Source organism: Limanda limanda, chromosome 3 (genome assembly GCF_963576545.1).
Source record: "Limanda limanda chromosome 3, fLimLim1.1, whole genome shotgun sequence".
Lineage (NCBI taxonomy): Eukaryota > Metazoa > Chordata > Actinopteri > Pleuronectiformes > Pleuronectidae > Limanda > Limanda limanda.
The window spans coordinates 19,608,280-19,627,255 of NC_083638.1; the positions used below are offsets into that span (position 1 = coordinate 19,608,280).

At 41.8% G+C, this 18,976-nt stretch overlaps 1 protein-coding gene across 1 annotated transcript in view; it reads left to right on the forward strand.

Annotated features, from left to right (window-relative positions):
• elp4 (elongator acetyltransferase complex subunit 4) overlaps window positions 1-18,976 on the forward strand; it is a 57,717-nt gene that overhangs the window by 2,191 nt on the left and 36,550 nt on the right. The window contains exons 2-7 of the mRNA XM_061068374.1: window positions 1,116-1,151; window positions 7,107-7,228; window positions 8,772-8,906; window positions 10,365-10,501; window positions 13,942-14,026; window positions 17,133-17,321. Coding sequence (XP_060924357.1) covers window positions 1,116-1,151; window positions 7,107-7,228; window positions 8,772-8,906; window positions 10,365-10,501; window positions 13,942-14,026; window positions 17,133-17,321 — 704 coding nt within the window. The remainder of the gene's footprint in view (window positions 1-1,115; window positions 1,152-7,106; window positions 7,229-8,771; window positions 8,907-10,364; window positions 10,502-13,941; window positions 14,027-17,132; window positions 17,322-18,976) is intronic.

The window sequence follows — 18,976 nt, forward strand, 5'->3', positions numbered from 1 at the left end:
CCTGGAGGAGGTGGTGGAGGACAGGATGCTGGCAAAACTGCTGGCAATCATGGACAATCCCTCTCACCCCCTCTACAAAACACTGGACAAGCTAAGGAGCAGCTTCAGCCACAGACTCATTCAACCCCGCTGCTCTAAGGAACGATACAGGAAATCATTCCTCCCAACTGCAATAAGACTGTTCAACTCATCTACCTCTGTCAGAGCCACCATCACAGAACTGCACTAAACATGTCTCCTGCACTGTGTACCTGTACAACCGCTCCTTATACACTTACTTCACATCATATGTGATATGTGTGCATATAAACCATATTGATATTATATATCATTTTATACAATAATATTGTCTTTTGCACACTCTGTATACATATTCTTAGATTCATAGTATATTATATTACCTATTGTATAGTCAAATACTTATATTCATATTCATACTTCTACTATGTATCATATCATACTCTCTGTATATTCTTGTTTACATAAGTCTATATACACATATTTATTTATGTGTACATGTTATAATTACTATTATTATATCACCATTACTATTATTATTATATATACTGTTGCTGCCATTATTACCATATACTGCTTTTATATTGGTATAATTACTATCATATATAAATATATATTATGTTATATTATATACTATATATACTGTACTATACTTATATACTGTCTAACAATACCATTACCATCATATCATCAGTACTTTTACCATCATCTTGCCAATGCACCTTATCTACCTATTTTATTGTATTTTTATCTTGTGCTTCTGTTTTTTTATTCTTTCTACCTTTTAATTTTATTCTATTGTATTGTATTGTATTTAATTGTATTCAAATATACCGGCTGCTATGACAACTTAATTTCCCTTCGGGGATGAATAAAGTACTCTATCTATCTATCTATCTATCTATCTAAAATTGAATGATTGCTGTTTTCCATTTAGATGCTGTGGTGTCATAGTTTTGCTAATGTGCTCACTGTAACACACTTGTGGATTATTGAAAAAGGTATTTCTATAGCAATTCACACCAGTGCAGAGAAAGACTGACTCTGTTATATAGAATAACCGATGTTCTTGTTCTTCTTTCTCATTCTCCAAACAGGTGGTGGTTTAGCAGTCGGAACAGTTCTTCTCATAGGTGAGTTTCTGACTTTTCATTTCAGATATTGTTCTATTTACAGGCCCCCTGAGGTGGTTTCATTATTTCCTGTGATGCATTTCTTCTTAAAACAGAAAGAGAAGAAGATAATATGAGGAGGAATCAGTCTCAACTAATCATGTATCAGCTATTGAGAGGAGCTCACTGTTATTGGACACCACCGATTCACTATTGTGATGACTTTACTTGTCAGATATTTTAATTACCCCTTCAAGTGAGGAGTGAGTTCAAGGAATGTGGGATTTGTTAAAAAAAGGTAAATCACAGATATTTTAGTCACAGCTTTTCTGTCAACATGAACTTAACACAAAACATGATTCAAAATTTGTTTTATTTTCTTATAATGATGCTATATATGAACTGTAGCAATAACACAGACCAGAGACCATTGAAACATTATAGTCATCTTAAGCTTCAATACATTATTACATGAGTACTCAATACTCGTGGTTTGAGCCTTACCCAACATGTGTTGAACACTGTGACTCTATTGAACATACACAGTTCAGTCTTCCTGAACTACAGTTCACCTAGATGTCTTTACACTTCATGAGTAAGTTCAATGTGTATTTATCCTGGTTCTTAAAGCCGTGTTCTAAATGAAGCCATCTGCATCTAAAAATTTGTATTTTCTCTAACTGGAGCTAGAGATGGAAGTAGATGAACAACTGTTACAGCAGGTGTTTGCTTGGTAGTTATCAGTGAATCGGTTTGCTTAAAGACACTTGGTATGTATATAATATTGGATACTTAAATCCAGGAAGGTGCATATCGCTGCTCTTTAATGAAGCCCTATAGCCTTCAGCTATTTCTGAACTATTTGCGACTCTCTCAGTTAAAAAATGATATTGATTTTAAATGACACTGCACAAAGCTGTCACTGTGGCTATAACTTCAGCCGACAATTCATATATTCCCATAAAGCCAAAAATCTCGAAATCAAATTCAGCATCACTTTTGGTGAGCCTAATAACACCATCTCTCTGTGCTCTGGCTCTTTGTGGTTTGCTATGGAAGATAAATTAATGCCCGAAGGTCGCTAGTTAGAATCCCAGGTGTTCACACTTCCTCTGTGATCCTTAATTAATATGCTCATCTGCGGATGTGTTTTTGAACTTTTCTGAATTACATTCAAAGCAAGTGTGTTTTCTAGAGACATAAATGTCTCCCACTGTAGTGTTATTATTATTATTATCATTCATCATAGGCGAGGCTATATGCACTGGTAGACAGTGAGGTTAAGGTATCTTGTTTCCCCTTGAAGCTGTAATTTGTGTGTAGCCGAGGCCTATACCAACTGATGATATTGCTTTGCCCTTTAATTCATCCCCCCAATCGATGCAGGAGTCAGTGATTACACACTAATGCGTTCTTCCCTTCCATTTTGTGAATCAATGTACGGTTGGTTTCATCTGGTAATGAGAGACACAGTAAAGGTGAAATGCGTGTGTGCGCTCTCTTGTGTTTGTCTCTGAAATAGTGATGTGTGTGCGCACACAGTGTGCTGTCTGTGTGTCTGTTTTGTTATGTGGCTGGCTGGCTGGGTGGGTGTGGGTGGGATGGGAGGGGGGGGTTTGGAGTGTGTGTTTGTTTGTGTTGGTTTCAGGCAGTCGTCTCCTACAGTCTGCCCCTTTAGTCGTGATGGCCTGTTTGTGAGACATAGACATAAAATTATCAGACTGGTCGTTGTCTGCTTTGAAGTGTCTTGAGCTGTCCATCCTGATTTGTCAACCACAGGGGGATCAGTCCAGTATGGCTTCTGTCTGAAGATCTCTCATCTGCTGTGTTTTTGTAGGAACAAAGCTCCACAGCTCTTATTATGTTCACCATGTACGCTTTCTTTCCATTAGGCCGTTTAAGAGAATGCTTTTTTCTTTTCCATACATATATTTATGATTTTTTGCAGGATTACACAAAAACTACTCAACTGATTTCCATGAAATTGTGAAGGGGGGTAGTGCGTGACCCAAGGAAGAGTGCCTTACATTTTTGGGTGGATCCAGGATTTTTTTTTTACTTTCTTTTACATTGTGAATGTTTAAAAGGTTGTTTATTTATTTATTTTACAATTTCAGCAATTTTTCAGAGATTAATTCGTTAATCTTGATGAAAAATAATAGACATGTTTAGGGGACTAAAATGTCAGATTTTCTGCCATTTCCTGCGGATCCAAATAAAAATCTGCGTCTAGTGAATTCAAATGGGGTTTCATAAGGGGACTGTTGGGCCTTGGCAGAGGTATGAACTCTACTGAGTGCCGTTCTAGTTTATTTCTGTGTCAGGCTCATGTATTTGGCCCATCCCTTCTTGGAATTACAAGACACGCATAATTTACAAACACATACATCTTCCTCCGGTATTAGTACAGGGAGAAAAAGGGAGAACTAAAAAACACACACACACACCAAAAAGGAACAAAAATCAAAAGAAATCAGAAAATGAAACAATAAAGAGCCTTTTATCTCTTCTTGCAGTCTTTCTCCAGATATCTGGCTCATTTATGTTTCATAAGTAAATATCAAACTCAATATTCGCACATCAACCTAATTTACAAAATCAATCTTTTATCTTACGAAACAGAGCATTGTGCAGTTGACAATAACAGTAAAAAAACAAAATGAAACAAATTTTTTTATCCTCCAGTTTTCACAGTCAAAGGTAAAACATTATGTGCATCATAGTTCTCTGTACCATATTATTATCGTTGTAAAAAAAACATCTTGGGTTTATTGCATCTATTGTCAGGTTCTCTAAACAAACGTTGACCCTAAATTACAGAACAATGTGCAATGTCTTGTCAACCAGATTTCTAAATCGAGCAACTGATTCTATAACTGGGCTACAGTATCTTCCACTGGGTCTCATATGATAAACATGTTATACATGTGAGACCCAGATACATAATAGTTACCACTAAATTTGCTTTAGATTTTAATATTTTACAGCTTTGAGATGCACTTGTCTCTTAAAAGACAGTTTTAATGGTGATAAAAGATGATATAAACGGTGTATTAAAAGTAGATCCCATAATTATTCCTCTGACAAACTACATGTTAATCTGAAAAACTGTAGTTGGAATATAAAAAATAGTTCAGGTCAGGTATAACAATAAGAGATACATTACAACAACAAACAAGGTGCATATAAAAAATTAATTGCATTGAACACCACATAAGACCCAGTGATATTCCTTGTTGTTCGAAGACTGCTGATAGAATTACTGAAGTAATTTCACAGAATTTATTGCTAACAATATATTAATGATCAATAATTATAATAATCTAGCACCATTACCATTTCAAATGTGCAACTTAACCTATGAAAAATAAAGGTTTCACCTTGCTAACGAAGTTTTTAGTTTTTCAATGAAAACTTCCTGTAATGCAGGTTTAAACAAAAACTTAAATAACTAAATAAGTAAATCAAACTAGTATTAAAAAACGCTAACGAACAAATTATGTGCAGTAAGAACAACATAACCATATGTAAACGGATACAGTTTCAGATCTTAATAACATAAAATAACACAAAACAAGATGAGCAGAGGAGAGAAAGTTGACAACTCATTACGTTAAATGTAGACGTTGATCCCAGATGTCTGAGAGTCAGGAAAGAATATCAGCGTTTGTTAAACACACGCAAGTTGGTGACTGTGGATGGATGATATGGCCAGAGCACTCAGGCTGTTACAGTATCAACCAAATCACCACAGTAATTAAAGATTGAAGCCGTACAACTAACCATCAGGAATTTTAACACAGTATACTATGAAACCAGTAACCATTTCCTTCCTAATTAGGGTATATTTGTCAGTTCAGTTCACTTAACTTCCAATAATGCATTATAAAAACAGAAAACATAAGACTGTTCATACTGTTCATAATCCATATAAGTGAAGTACAGAAAAGAATAAAGATGTTGTGATTAAAAACAAAGACACTCTTCAACAAGAAGAACAGAGGTAAGGATTATTTAGGTATAATACATTTATTTTCCACATGTGAGAGGCGATATTAGACACCTAACGGAGTGACAGGTGCGTTGGTCAGAAAAAAGTAATAACGTGATGAAATAACAATTTGTTTTGTTGTGAAGAGCCTCAAAAATCATAACACCATCAGCCTGAAATCGACAAACTGCTTGATAAAGAGGAACAGCTGTCACACTAGTTAAAGGCTTAGGAGATATGATGAGCAGATACAGTATCAGGGGGTTGACAGATACTGCCAATAGGCAATTAACCCAATAAGACCACCTTTTGAATTTGTGTTTATTCCAAGGCTTTCTTAACGTGACTGTTTGTTTACCTGCTGTACGGCCACTGAGCGGCTCTGTGGAAATAACAGTGCATCATAGACCAAAGAAGAAGGGGAGAAAAAAACACTCTGACCTAGATATTCTGTCTCCTCCCCCTGCAGCTTCGGCAGATATGATTCAGGAGTCTCCCACTTCTCTGTTTGAAGGCAAATGAAACCAAGCCCCCCCCCCCCCCCCCTCCCCTCTTTTTCACAAACCTTATTCACAATAATAAACATGATGAAGAAAAAGAAGGGGGGGAAAAAAGTTGTCCCGTGACTGTCCAGACTGACTGATCTACCTCAAAGATATGACCGTCCCCCCACCCCCTGTTGCGCCTATACCCCGCAACACCTCCCACCCGCCTCCCCTTACCCCCCGCCTCAACAGCCTAATGACTCCTGGAGGTTCCATTTGTAAGGCTCCCATAGAAACACGACCACAATAGGCCCCATCTTGAGAGGGCCCATCTGGGAGTCTTTGTGGGGCCTGCTGAAAGCCACAAAGGCCTGCTGACCTAGAAACCCATCAATAAGAGAACAGGGAGCCCCACCGACAACAAATTGAAGAGCCATGGAATTTCCTGGGCCATCCTAGAGTCCGTAGGTGAGGACATAGATGGGGGAACGTGGGAGGGCAGAGGGGGAATTCTCCGGATGTTCGAGGATGACACGTCAGGATGTCATTCCCAAGCTGTCAGCTGTATGCCCATTACCTTAAACTGTCACCGCTGCCATTGTCCCCGTGCCCACTGATCGTCATTGTGTGAAGAGGCCTATGAAATCTTTACAAAATGGTGATTGTGACAGGAAGCAGGAGTAGCTTGCTGGGAAGAGTTATGTGTTCGGGAAGGGTGGGGGGGTCATGGTGATGATGCAGGATTTAGTGTGGAAGAGCTGGGTGGCTGCTCCGGGACAGTATGAGTTGTCCCTGTAGATGTAACTTGTGTTGAAAGTCTTTCTTTAACCTACTTTGCTGATAATAAACACACCTGATGCGATGGACACTAGAAACATATGAAAGGAGCGATTTGAGTGAACTAGATGTCAGGAGGCGTTTTGAGGACAGACACCATCATATCTTACTTCTGCCTCCTCCTGACGGTTGGTTGTCCTGACATCCGAGGCAGCACTCAGCAGGGGGGGTGCACAGGTGAATACTTCAGACAGGTCTCTACCTCTCACCTCTGATGCTGCCTGAAAAAATGACAGGTGAAGGTGGACGAGACTTCTGTTAAGACCCTAACAAGAAAGCTGAAGGTGTCGTGTCGATGTTGATTGTCAGATCACACAGAAACAACTTTGTTTTTCCGTGACATGTCGATTGCCTCTTCATCTGTGCCCCTGGAAAAGGTAGCCCGAGTGTGGTCCTTACTCCAATTTGCAGTCAGCAGCTGTGATGTGATGGTGACCTGCAGGATCTGTGGCACCTCAATGCTACGAGATCTAATGTTAGACCTGAGGTTGATGTATTTTCTCATCTGGTGGACGTTGCACCTACTTTTATCATTAAAGCCCTTCCTTAGGCCTTGCTGACAGTGTTAGAGTTCTGCTTTGAGTGACAGTTTCAGTCCTATGTTTGTTTGAATTTTCCATTCGCACTCAAATTCTGATTGTTTTCCTTTTCTTTCTTTTGCAGAAGAGGACCGATATGATAGCTACTCCCGTATGATCTTAAAATACTTCCTGGCAGAGGGAGTGGTGTGTCGACATGAACTTTTTGTGGCGGCAGCTCAGGATAATCCTGATGACATCTTACAGGTATGAGAGGAGGTGTCGTGTGATCTGCAAATTCTTCGGAAGGAGTTCTTTTTTTAATGCAAAGTATGATTTGTGTCGAAGCCACAAGTCTCGACAAACCATCTGCAAAGACACTGACCGACTGCCTCAATGTTTTCACTTTAGCCTCATCCCTACATATCTCCTGCTGTAGTGTCAGAAAGAGATACATGTATTTAACTTTAAGATCACTCTTTAGTCATCAGAAGATGTTAACAATAATCCTCTTTTAGAAGTAGTAATATGTGTTCATCAATATACAGTATTCAGCCTGGGTCCCACTGATCAGACAATGAGTCAGCAGATAATTTAGACACACTGTTTTCCTCAAGATGTATCAGGGTCAATGAGGGTATCTCAAAGGTCGAGGGTGGTATGGTTGTCGCATTGTTGAAATGTTTCCCGATGCATCACTGTGTGATGGGAGCTGTAACCCCAGAGTCTGACTGCTGCCCAGCATACAGGAGGAGGGCCCCTCTCCCACTGATTGATAGTGGGAGGGGTCACAGCCTCACCCTCTCTTTACATATCAAAGGCTTATTAAGAGACAGGGACTCCCAATGGGGATATATCACATCATTTAGTGTTTTCACAGCTACATTCACGGTATGCTAATTTTCAGATGCTATGGTTGGATTTAATGCATTACAATAACATGCACACTTAAGAAACCAGCTCACTACAGGAAGAATCAGGTTAAAGCAGGAAATTGGAAAGCATGGTCACATGCAATGCAACACCTCGGTCACTTAAAACCCACATTTCCTCAGCTTGTCAATCAGACTTCCCACCCAACCCTAACCCCTTCCTGAAGAAAGTTTGTTTTGTTGCTTTTGTGTTGCACACATGTAAAGTCTTGGTACTGGTTACACGATGAAAGAGTTTTAAAATAAATTAGAGTTCTACATTTAAAAGGGACTAACTGACGTAGTTCAGTTTAATTTTCACTTTTTAGTTGGGATATTATTAATTGTGATACAATAATACATGGCTTCAAGGATCATTTATCCTTCTGCGCTAATCCCACAACAATAGTTTTCCTGTCTGAACTCTCTGTGATACATGTCCACTACTGTAAAAACACCATGAGAAACCCAGTTAATTTTATTCATGGACAATTTATTAGGATTCCCCAGGAAGTATATCAGTGTTTCTTAATTCAAATGAAAAAACTTTATTTCTTTAGCACCTTTCCAATCAAGGTTACAAAGTAATTTACAAAATATATGAGAATAAAATAACACATAACAAAACAACACTCAACCAGTATACGGAAGATAACTTTCGAACAAAAAATATTAATTAACTAAATTAAATTAGATCAGGCATTAAAAGATTTTCCTTTAACTTTGTTTGATTCTTTTAAGATAGTTGACAAAAACAATTCACTTCTATATCCTAAATTAAGCTCTAATATCTCGCAAACTTGTGGCCAGTTGAATGGTGAAATTACACAAGAAGACAAAATTACCATTTACAATCAGTGTATTTTAATTGAATTTGTTCACTGTATGTTTTTCAACAGGAACTCCCGGCTCCCATCTTGGATGATGTCGCTATCCACAAACCTGCAGAGCAGCCCAGGCTGTCTTGTGAACCTCAGGACAGTTTGGATGCCATGAAGATCGCTTGGCGTTACCAGAATCTGCCAAAAGTTCAGGTAACCAGGGGATCGAGTGGCTGTTTCCGTTGTCTGTTAATTATAATAGTGACATCTTATTTTCTGTATTCTGTAGGATACAGGTGGTATTGAGATCATGCTACTTTTAAAAAATTTCAAACAAATTTCTCTGCTAATGATGGTATGAGAAAATAATAACGCTGGCTCTCTGGTCTTAGTGGTTTGGCAATTGTCTCCACCACTAAATCCATCAGCTTCTAAACTCCTTTGTGGAGTGAATAAGGCCTTAGCCTCTCCTTTCAGAGCTGTACCAGATTACTCACACTTAGCTGGCAATAGGTAGGCTTTTCACTGGTCCCCCAACTCTCATATACACACATACACACACGCCTGCACCCCTGCTTAGCCTGGGAAACAAGAGTACTTTGCAGTCTGTGCATTGACATGTCTGCTCGCTCAACCCTATGACCCAGACCTGCTCCTCTGTCTCTCCCCAAATCCCAGCCTTTCCCCCTGCTAGGGTCGGCATCCCTACACTCTTTCTTCCGCTTTGACGAGAGGTGACCCTCCCCTTCTAGTTCTCTACAGTCCCCCCCCCCCCCCCCACTTCGGTCTATAATCCATATCGCTATGTGGATTAACAGCACACAGTGTGTCCCTGGGGATCCTCTCCCTCTTTCTCTTTCCCTGGAAACTTCTTTATATCTGTGTCCTTTCCTCACCTCTCCCCCTTCCCCTGTAAAATCGTCTTTACAAACCACTAGTAAGCCCCACCAGAGGATTTGCATCTCAAATTCACCCCCAGAGTCAACGCTTACTTTCCCCTTACACACACCTCTCCTGGCACAGCACACTGTGTCGCTCTCCCGATGAAGACATCAGATCAAAGGTGAGGCCGTCAGGGCGGGGAAGGAACGCTAAGCGGGTTGCCTGGCTCACAAAGAGAAGATGAGCCCCTGACCCCCCTGCCCTGCTGACCCCCTCGTCCCGCCAGGAGAGGGACACACCGGGGGCCCTAATCCAGATTAGGAGTAGATTAAGGGCCCCTCTAACAATGGAATCCCTGGTTTTACTGAGAGAGAAGAGCTAAAACTCTCTCTTTCAGCTGCAGGAAAACATCCGCCTTCCCCTGCGTCCCTGACACGTTTGCTTTCACAGCCAGAAGTGGACATTTATGTGAAGAAATGATTAAGAGCGTGGTCATAGTGGTTATTTAACTTCTCTGCTGTAGGAATGTTGAGGACTGACCCATAAACAATGCAATTGCATTACCATAGTGTTGTGGAGCACCCTCATTTAACTTGTTAGAAACACAAATAAGATTATTTTTCTCATGAATTACCTTATTGTTGTCTGAAATTAGTTAAATGGACACCATTTTTTTGAAAGAAGAGAACAAGCTGCCTGTAGTATCAGATTTAACTTTAAATGCTTTTTAATTGAAGGGCTTTAGTCCACAATTTTTTTACCAGGAGTGTGACTTCTTTACATCCCCAGTGTGCCCTGGCGTCTTCGTCCCGGTTCGGCCACTACTATGACGTCTCCAAGACGATGGAGCCAGAAATTCGCCAGGCAGCCAAGTGCCACCGCTTCTACCTTCCAGAACATCCCGCCCAGTCATCAAGCACACACAGGTAAGACGACAAGACATCATCCGTGGAACGCACGGAAACCAATGAGACACCATCCGCAGAACACAGGCGCACAAACGCGACAACGTCCACAAAACAGTTACACAAATAAGACACCATCTGCAGAACACAGGTAAGCAAACATGGCATTGTTCACAGAGTAAACAGCTAAACCAACAATGCAGACAGACAACATACTCCAAAGAGCACATGCTATGGAAGCTCTGCAACCAGCATTTGCATTAGAGAGAGAGAGAAGAAACTCCAGACTGAGCTCTCCCCAGTATCTTTTATCCTTTTTTACACCACAATTAGAACGTATGTGCACATTATTTATCCAACATAAATTAACCTGCTAAAAAGGAACTGACTTTTTAACATTGTCAGCACACAAATATGCTTTTTTTCTTCTTTTTTTTGTGTGTCACATTCAACATCATGAATGCACAGGAAGATGGGGTTAGTAAATAGCAGAAAGCATCACGTAGGCCAGTGACTGTAGTGGACGGCTCTAAGTTTGTCAGTTCACACACACGTCTCGAGTGCGTTCACACTTACTTAGAACTGTCCACTTGTGATCAGGTCAACAGAGACGGATGTTAGTAACAGGTCTGAACAGGTCCATATTCACAGTGGTTATTTTTCTTACTCTCTTAGTTACCAGAACACTCCGAACTGAAATGTGCGTCATAGCATTGTGCCAAAAAAGGGTTGAATATTATCTCGTCCACCTAGGTGTCAGCACAGTGCCGATCGGAGTTGAAGATGATAAATACCTGTGATTACACTGAGAAAAAAAATTGTTTGGTAGTGTTTTTTTTTCCTGTGTGAAAGAGGATATACTGAGCCCCTTGTCTGAGATTCACATTTATAAGACTTTAATAAACAGTAGGAATGCAACTAATGCATTTTTTTTCCCTATTTAATTGCTATGTCCACTAATCTGAAAATATAAAAAATAATGCCCAGCACATGAGAACCAAGAGCCCAGGTTACATTATTCAAATGTCCTGTTGATTCAATTTATTATGTTTTGAAACAACAAATCCGCACATTTCAAAAGTTGGAACCAGTTTATGTGGGTCTTTTTTTTGCTTTAAAATTAATTTCATTGTTAAACTATTATTTTTCAATTTGCAAGCTAATTTAGCGATTTATTGTTTGATTTTAAATTATCTGTGAATTTGTCACCTGCAGAAAAAAAGCATGACTTTTATTGATTTTGTATCAATAGTTAATGAGTTTCTTAAAAATATGAAAATGTAGTATATTAAATTACCAGATCTTTTCATTCACTCACTTTTGCTTTTTTTATAATGTTTTCAAGTCCACATGATAGCTTAGAGCTTGCATTGTTTTTAACATATTAACTTGGGACAACAATAAAATAGCTTATTTTTTAAATAAATTTTAGATACAAAATCATTTAATGTATTAACCCTTTAAAATTATACAAATCAGTTAAAACCATCCTTGTCTACATTCTATTTTGAATAGTTGGCCTCGAGTCATTTACAATTCAAGGTTGTGTGTGTCTATTTAAATAAGGCCCTTGTTTGCTCAGCGTCTGTTTGATTTCTCCTGCGTTGAGTGTACTTAGGGTTCAGAGGTCATGTAGGCTCTTTACTCAGAGAGTACCACTGAAGACACAAGGGCACGAGAAGGCACACTCACACACACGCTGAGTAAATACAGCAATCTGGAGCGCAGAGGATGCAGTGGAGGCTTTATAGAATCCCTCTTCCTTTATTTCGGCAAACAAAGACTGTTTAATGGAGCGCCCATGCAAACACAATAGAAGATTCGGTTTAAAATATACACTTTTTGCAATGAAGTTTGCAACTTATGTTAATTAAAAGGGAGCTAATAAAATAATGAAACATCTTCTCCAGTGATGGCAGCAATATTTTGTGTCAGTCTCGTGAGTGAGAGTGTCACGGTGGCACTGTTGTGTCGTGTCTGAATGGGTTATAGATCTCATAGACATTTTGACAGCAGGAATCTACACCTGCACTGCACCATTGTGCCCCCAGCCCCGCCCCATAACTCTGACACACACTCGCGCGCACACACACACACACACACACACACACACACACACATACACAGACACTATGCACATTATACACACTTGTACCACGCATACTTCTAAGCAGGCTACTCCCCCTTGCACGTGTCCACAGCCCCATGTTGATACCCTAGCTGTTAAATTGCTCCGTTTCACTTGAAGGCATAATTGGCACAAATTGCTCTCTAGGTGATACAGATCCTGTTGTTTAAGACCAAGCATGCCCTCCTCTCCTCCTTTCTCCCCTCGCTGAAAGAGGAACACTGAGATAAAGAAGCTTCCCCGCATATGATCCTAATTAGGTGACGCACTAGCCCCTGTAGTTAAGCACCTAGACCTTTTTGGTACCTGAATGAGGGGTGCTCAGTGGGGGTAGCCAAAGACACAATGCTGTCCTACACAATGGCTGCCAACCAGAGGCAACCTCCCGCTCAACTGCACGTCAAACCATCCCAGCCCCCTACCTCCGAGCAGGGGCATGGGCAGAGGGGCCAAGGAGGGTAGCCGGCTCCCCTCTTTCACCAAACCAGCTCTATCATTAGGCCCAGCAGGGTCAGAAGGCACCATTGTCGGGCTGAATAACTGAAATGGAGTACATGGATATACTTGGTGCAAGTGTAATCAACACGAGTGTGTATTGCTGGTCTTTATGCAGGGCTATTGGTGTGTGACCAATCTATGTGTATCAGCTTCTGTTGCCCGCAGGTCGAATTGACAACTGACACAGCAGCCCACTGTGACTCACTACAGAGTGGTCATTGGTGGGGCGTTCCTAAGCGATGAGTCCTGTGTAAAAAGATGGGGTTAACCTCCCTATTGGCCATCCCACAGGTACATGGTGGGCTCAGCAGCCATCCATCCCGTCCCTGTTGCTTATGGTTGCACTGATGATGCTATATGTCCTTTGTCAGTGGTGCACATCTTACCCCTGATTAAACACCAATATGCTGTTCCCTGTTAATTTTAGATATCAGCCCATTAACCCCCCACCCCCACCCATTTACTTATCATTTGTTGTGTGTATGTTTGTGTATCTCATCGGTTTGTCTGTGTGTCTGTTGGTCTGTCTCGGCACAATCAGATCCTCGGGGAGCTGACGGAAGAACCAGTCATGTTGTAATTTAATCAACCAAATGAATTAATTGGATCTCTTGATATGGATCATCTGTCTGCTTCAGTGGCTCCAGAAAAGCACAGTCAGGAGGACCACGCTGCAGTCATGGAGGATTAAGCCGCTGCGCTGATGGCTTGGCCCAGTTTTATCAAAATGGTTTCATTTACGTTTTACAACCCATAAGTAACCCTATTTTTGTGTTCTCTCTCTTTTGTCTCCTCCACGGTGTCCACTCTTCCCTCTGTCCTGTTCTCTCTCCAGTCCCATGCTTGAGTCCTACACTGCGTTGTTGAGATCACTTCAGGAGGTCATACACAGGGAGGGCTTCGATGTAGCAGCCTCCATGGTAAGAATCACGACTGAATTTACTCTTGATGATTTTCCCATTGCCTGAATTCACAAAAACAAAATAAATTGTATTTGTTTATCTAAAATGTTGTAATCTATCTCTAATTATTGTTAAACATTTTAGGCAAACCAATACAATCTAAGTAAAGCGCACAACTCCACCAAGAACAACAAAAACATTATCTTTCCATTAAGATCTATGTATTGTGTCTTTAAAAAATTCACAAAAATGTCATTCAATGTGCAATCTAAGAGATGTTAAAGAAAGTAAAGGAAGGTTCTCTATCCCCCCTGATCCGGACCCACATCAAAATTTGCATGGGTTCTTCCTTGACAAATACCACATCCTTCCATCTACTTCTGTGGTAATCTGTCCAGTAGTTTTTTAAGTAATCTTTCTAAATAACAAACAACAAAGACAAAAACATCACCTATTTGAAGGAGGTAACAACAATCATTCATTCCCTTTATATAAAGTTTTATTACCTGTTCGTCAATTTATCCAAGTGAGGTAAAGTGTGATGTTAAAAATATTCAAATATGGCACTCTTTTTTTGTTTTTGTTGATGATGCCATAATAGCAACTAATAGTATGCGTCAGACCAGTTTGTGGATTTGTTTGTGGTTTTTGCACAAAGACATTGCTGAAGTTAAGTATGCATTCCATGAGCAGTGATTGAACACAGCAGACAAGAATGCATTTTCTACATTCTCTGAATAACATCAAAGGTGAAGTTGGTGACTCTCTGACACTTATGTGTACCAATCTGAAAATGTCTAGCTTACTAATCACTATGACCCGTCAAATTATTTAGCATTTCATATAATGTGCCATGTGCATTAGAGGAGCATTTTCAAACAAGAGATACTAAAGTTGAATCTGGTATCCCAAGCTCTTCTGTCTGTTTACCTCTTTCTTCTGCTCAGGTTGGCCTCACCTGTGTGTGTGTGTCTTAAATTTGACATATATCTTTTTAATAACCGTCATCATCAGTTCTCTACAGTATGTCAGAAACTTTGATGGGCCTCTCTGTCTCACTTGTCATTTCCGTTTATATTTTCCACAGGGCCGAGTGTTCTTCTGTTAACACTGTGATAGGCCCGCACATATATGTGATCAGGTGGGTGGGGTGTGTGTGGGTGGGTGCGCGCTATTCACCTACATTTGGTGACCCCTCTGCTCGTCACCTGGAGCCACCTCTCCCCCCTGTCACTCACACACAGGATTTACCTCCACTCCCCCCCCCCCTTCCCTCCCCGAGCGCTGTCACTCACAAACCAGATTAACTGCTGACATCATTAAAGCAGTGTGGCCGCCTGACATGCTGTTGGCACAGTCCAGGAATGCAGAGCGGCACAGAGCGACGTGGGCACTGGCACAAGAATGCCCAGTACGGGTGATAGTCAGTGTGTGTGCGCATTTATTTGTTAATCTGCCATCATGAATTTTTAACAAGATGCAAATTTCATATTAACTGTGTTATGTAAATAACAGATTAGAACAAGGATTAGTGTCCCTGAGCATATTTGTTTTGAGTTGAGTGGGACAGGAGTGGCAGCAGGACGGTGAGACATGGCTGGTGATTAGGTTGTGGTCCCAGGCTGGCTGTAGTCTATATGGCTGGCCTCTGCTCCTTGGCTGGACTCTACTGGCACAGTTCCCCAATTTTTCTATAGGCTAAACTATAGGCGTTAAGTTTGGCTTCTCCTCTTGATGTTGCCACAGCAACAGTCATGTTGCCACAGCCCCCCCCCCCTGCTGGGCTGCACACATAGAAACAGATTTCTAATTCGGTGCCCCCAAAAACCTGTGTAGCCTGTGAAACAAAGACGGGGCGAATCTAATAATGACAAAGGAGCACACACACAGAGCGCACAACTCCACCAGGAACAACAAAAACATTATCTTTCCATTAAGATCAATGTATTGTGTCTTTAAAAAAATCACAAAAATGTCATTCAATGTGCAACCTTGTGAGATGTTAAAGAAAGTGAAAGAAGTTTTTCTCTATCCCCCCTGATCCGGACCCACATTAAAAAATTGTATGGGTTCTTCCTTGACCAATACCACATCGTTCCATCTACTTCTGTGGTAAAGATATTTAAGTATAGTAAAGGCATAGAAGTGCAGCGGCGATGTAGAGGAGGACGAATGTGGAGTCCAAAGTGAGCGTCCTCCCCTGGGAAACTATGAGCCAACTGTGAAAAACTCCCAGAAACAATGGGGTTTATTTTTCTTAGATGCCTGCGATTCTGATCCAGATCCAAACGAAGCTTAGGTCATAGTGTTGGAAGAGGAAGCAACGGGGAGCGGGGCGGAGGAGATTTTGGGAGGGTCGAGATAATGGAGGGGGAGGAATAAAGGAGAGGAGAGGCTGGAGAAAAAAAAAGGAAAAGCTGAGCAGATTTTTAGGCCAAGCTTTGTTAATCACTCTTGGCTCTCACCTCAGTAATCAGGAGCCATCCTGAAGAAAACCCAAATAAAAGGCACTTGTGCGAAAGGTTAAAAACCTCTCACAGTTTGGACAGGCTCCTCCATTCTCTCGCTTACAGTGATATATATCCCACCACTGTTTGGCCACTTTTTCTCAGTCTTCATGAGAGTGGGTTACCGTTGATCTCTCGTGGCGGGTCGGGGGGGGGTTTCAAGGGGAAGGCGCTCCACCCTTACCCAGGCCCCCTTGGCTGCAGAGCATCGCAGTGGTGCCAAGAATGTGCTGGGGTTTCTGGGTGGCAGCCATATTGGAAGCCTGTCTGACAGGTCCATTGTGAGTGTGTCAGATGGCCTCTGTGATTGGGCAGTTGTGTCCAGTCACGTTTGGGCACCGTGTTCCGATCGTCTGTGCTGGTGAGCAGACTGTCCATTCGCTCTCCCCCAGACTTTGAGAATACTACCCAGGACAGCAGCACCTTTCTGAAAAACTTCAAAAGCAGTTCTTCCTTTAATCTTCACATGTACCCTGTGAACTTGAGTTAGATTAAACTGTATTACTGCATCATGTATGTACTGTGTTTGTGCTTCCGGAGAATATCACACACGTTCATGGCTCTTCACAGATTTTTAATGTCCCCAACCCCGTCTCTTTGTCTGCTCTGTCTTATAGTCAAAGTCACGTAACATCCTGCGCATTGGGCTTCACTCTCTTGGCTCGGCTCTTTGGGGTGATGACCTGAGTTGTCATGACAACCCTACACACCGCCACTCCCTCACCGCCTTTCTCTATGGACTGCGTGCCTTGCTGAGGTCATCGCTGTCAGTTGCTGTAGTTACTGTACCTTCACATCTCATCCAGGTAAGACCAAGTTTGACACATGAAAACAGCGCGTTTGTCGGCATCCACTCCGAATACATCTGATCAGTGACGAATGATGTACTCACTTTTTTGCTAGTGTTTAACCGTTTAGAAGTTGTTTTCTGATGTGTGTGTTATGTCTAACTCAAGAGGACTCTGCGCTCTTCTCCTCTTCACCTCTTTTTTCTTGGCTCCTTTGTTTTTCCAGACGTACTTTTCTTAAATTTCCCTCAGATGTATAAATGATGTACTAAAATTACATTAACTGGAATAAACAATCATAGACTTCTATGTGGGTTGATTTTCGGGCCATGTAGATATGCATTGTCTCATTCTTTAATGGGACACATAGTCTTTTGTAGTGGAGCGTCCTCTCCTCTCCTCTCCTCCTGACCCGGTCGTTTAGTGTCACCCTGGGATGACTCAAGCCTGCGAGAGGCCTCTCCCTCCACGCATCACTCCCCCAGCAGACCCAGCCGAGTGCACACTTCATTCAAACCCTCTAAATCTATGTTTGTTTATTTGGACCTTAATTACTTGAAGCTGTACACAATGAGTGTGTGCGTCTGTGTATGCATGTCACTCCTTGTAGTTGTGTGTGTGTGTGGGGTTGGGAGGGGTTGGGGGGGGAGGGTTTGAGTCAACGTGCATGGGTCTGTGTCCAGTCTGGCCTCTCAGTGTGAAGGTGGAGTCATCTGCTGAGGCATATGGCAAACCACAGCCCTCCCCCAAAACACTCAGCCGTGGAGGCACACTCACAAGAAAAGCCATCTGAGACTTTCTACCAAAATGTTTTATCTCGTCCAAGCTTCAAACACCCCTCTTCCTCACAGTCCTCAGCTGAAGCCGTGTCGTCTGTGATGCCTTTTCTACAAAGATGTAGGTCGATGCTGGACTTTTCAGAACGACTCTGTTGTCACAACACGCTCTGGCTCCAGGCCTATGTATACTCAGTGCTCAGCGGCCTTGGCCTAGTCAGAAAAAGGTAAAGTGGCTAACTAGCAGATGTCAGCTGTGGTTGGGAGCAGTCCCCCTGTCCCTCCCTGGCCTGGGTTCCAAACCCTTAATCTGCCCCCTCCGCCTTCTCCACCCTGGGGAGTGAAGTGAATGAGCGGAGGAAGAAGAGAAGAGAACTGGGGCGGGGGATGTTGGACTGAATCAGGTGTTGGCTGTCTGTGCCAACATGTAGGTAATGAGTGGCTATTAAGATGGCAGTTTACGTAATGACCTTGTGATAAGAAACACTGTGAATCTCACTTCGCGATTTTAGAAGAAACATTATAAGTGGTCAACTGAGGTCATCAGCCGGGTTAGTGTTCGATATTTTAAGCATTTATATCCCAGTCATCTTAGCATTTTTCACCCACTAGCTTTGCGTTGATAATTAGCTTAGTTAACACAGTGTGGCCTTTAGAAGACTGTCTAGACTAGTAGCAGTGGGCTAGCTGGCCGAGACCGCACCGGACTCTCTATCCATTATTGAGCAGCTTGGGAAGCAGAGCAACTCACTGAAAGCCTCCTCACAGCAGCCCAGTGCCACAGACCATCTGAAACATTAATTAGGCTTGTCCTAGCCCGGTCCTCCGCTGTCATACTATCTCCTGCTAACACACCCACCCCCACCCCCCCCCACCACCAAGTAAACACAAACACAC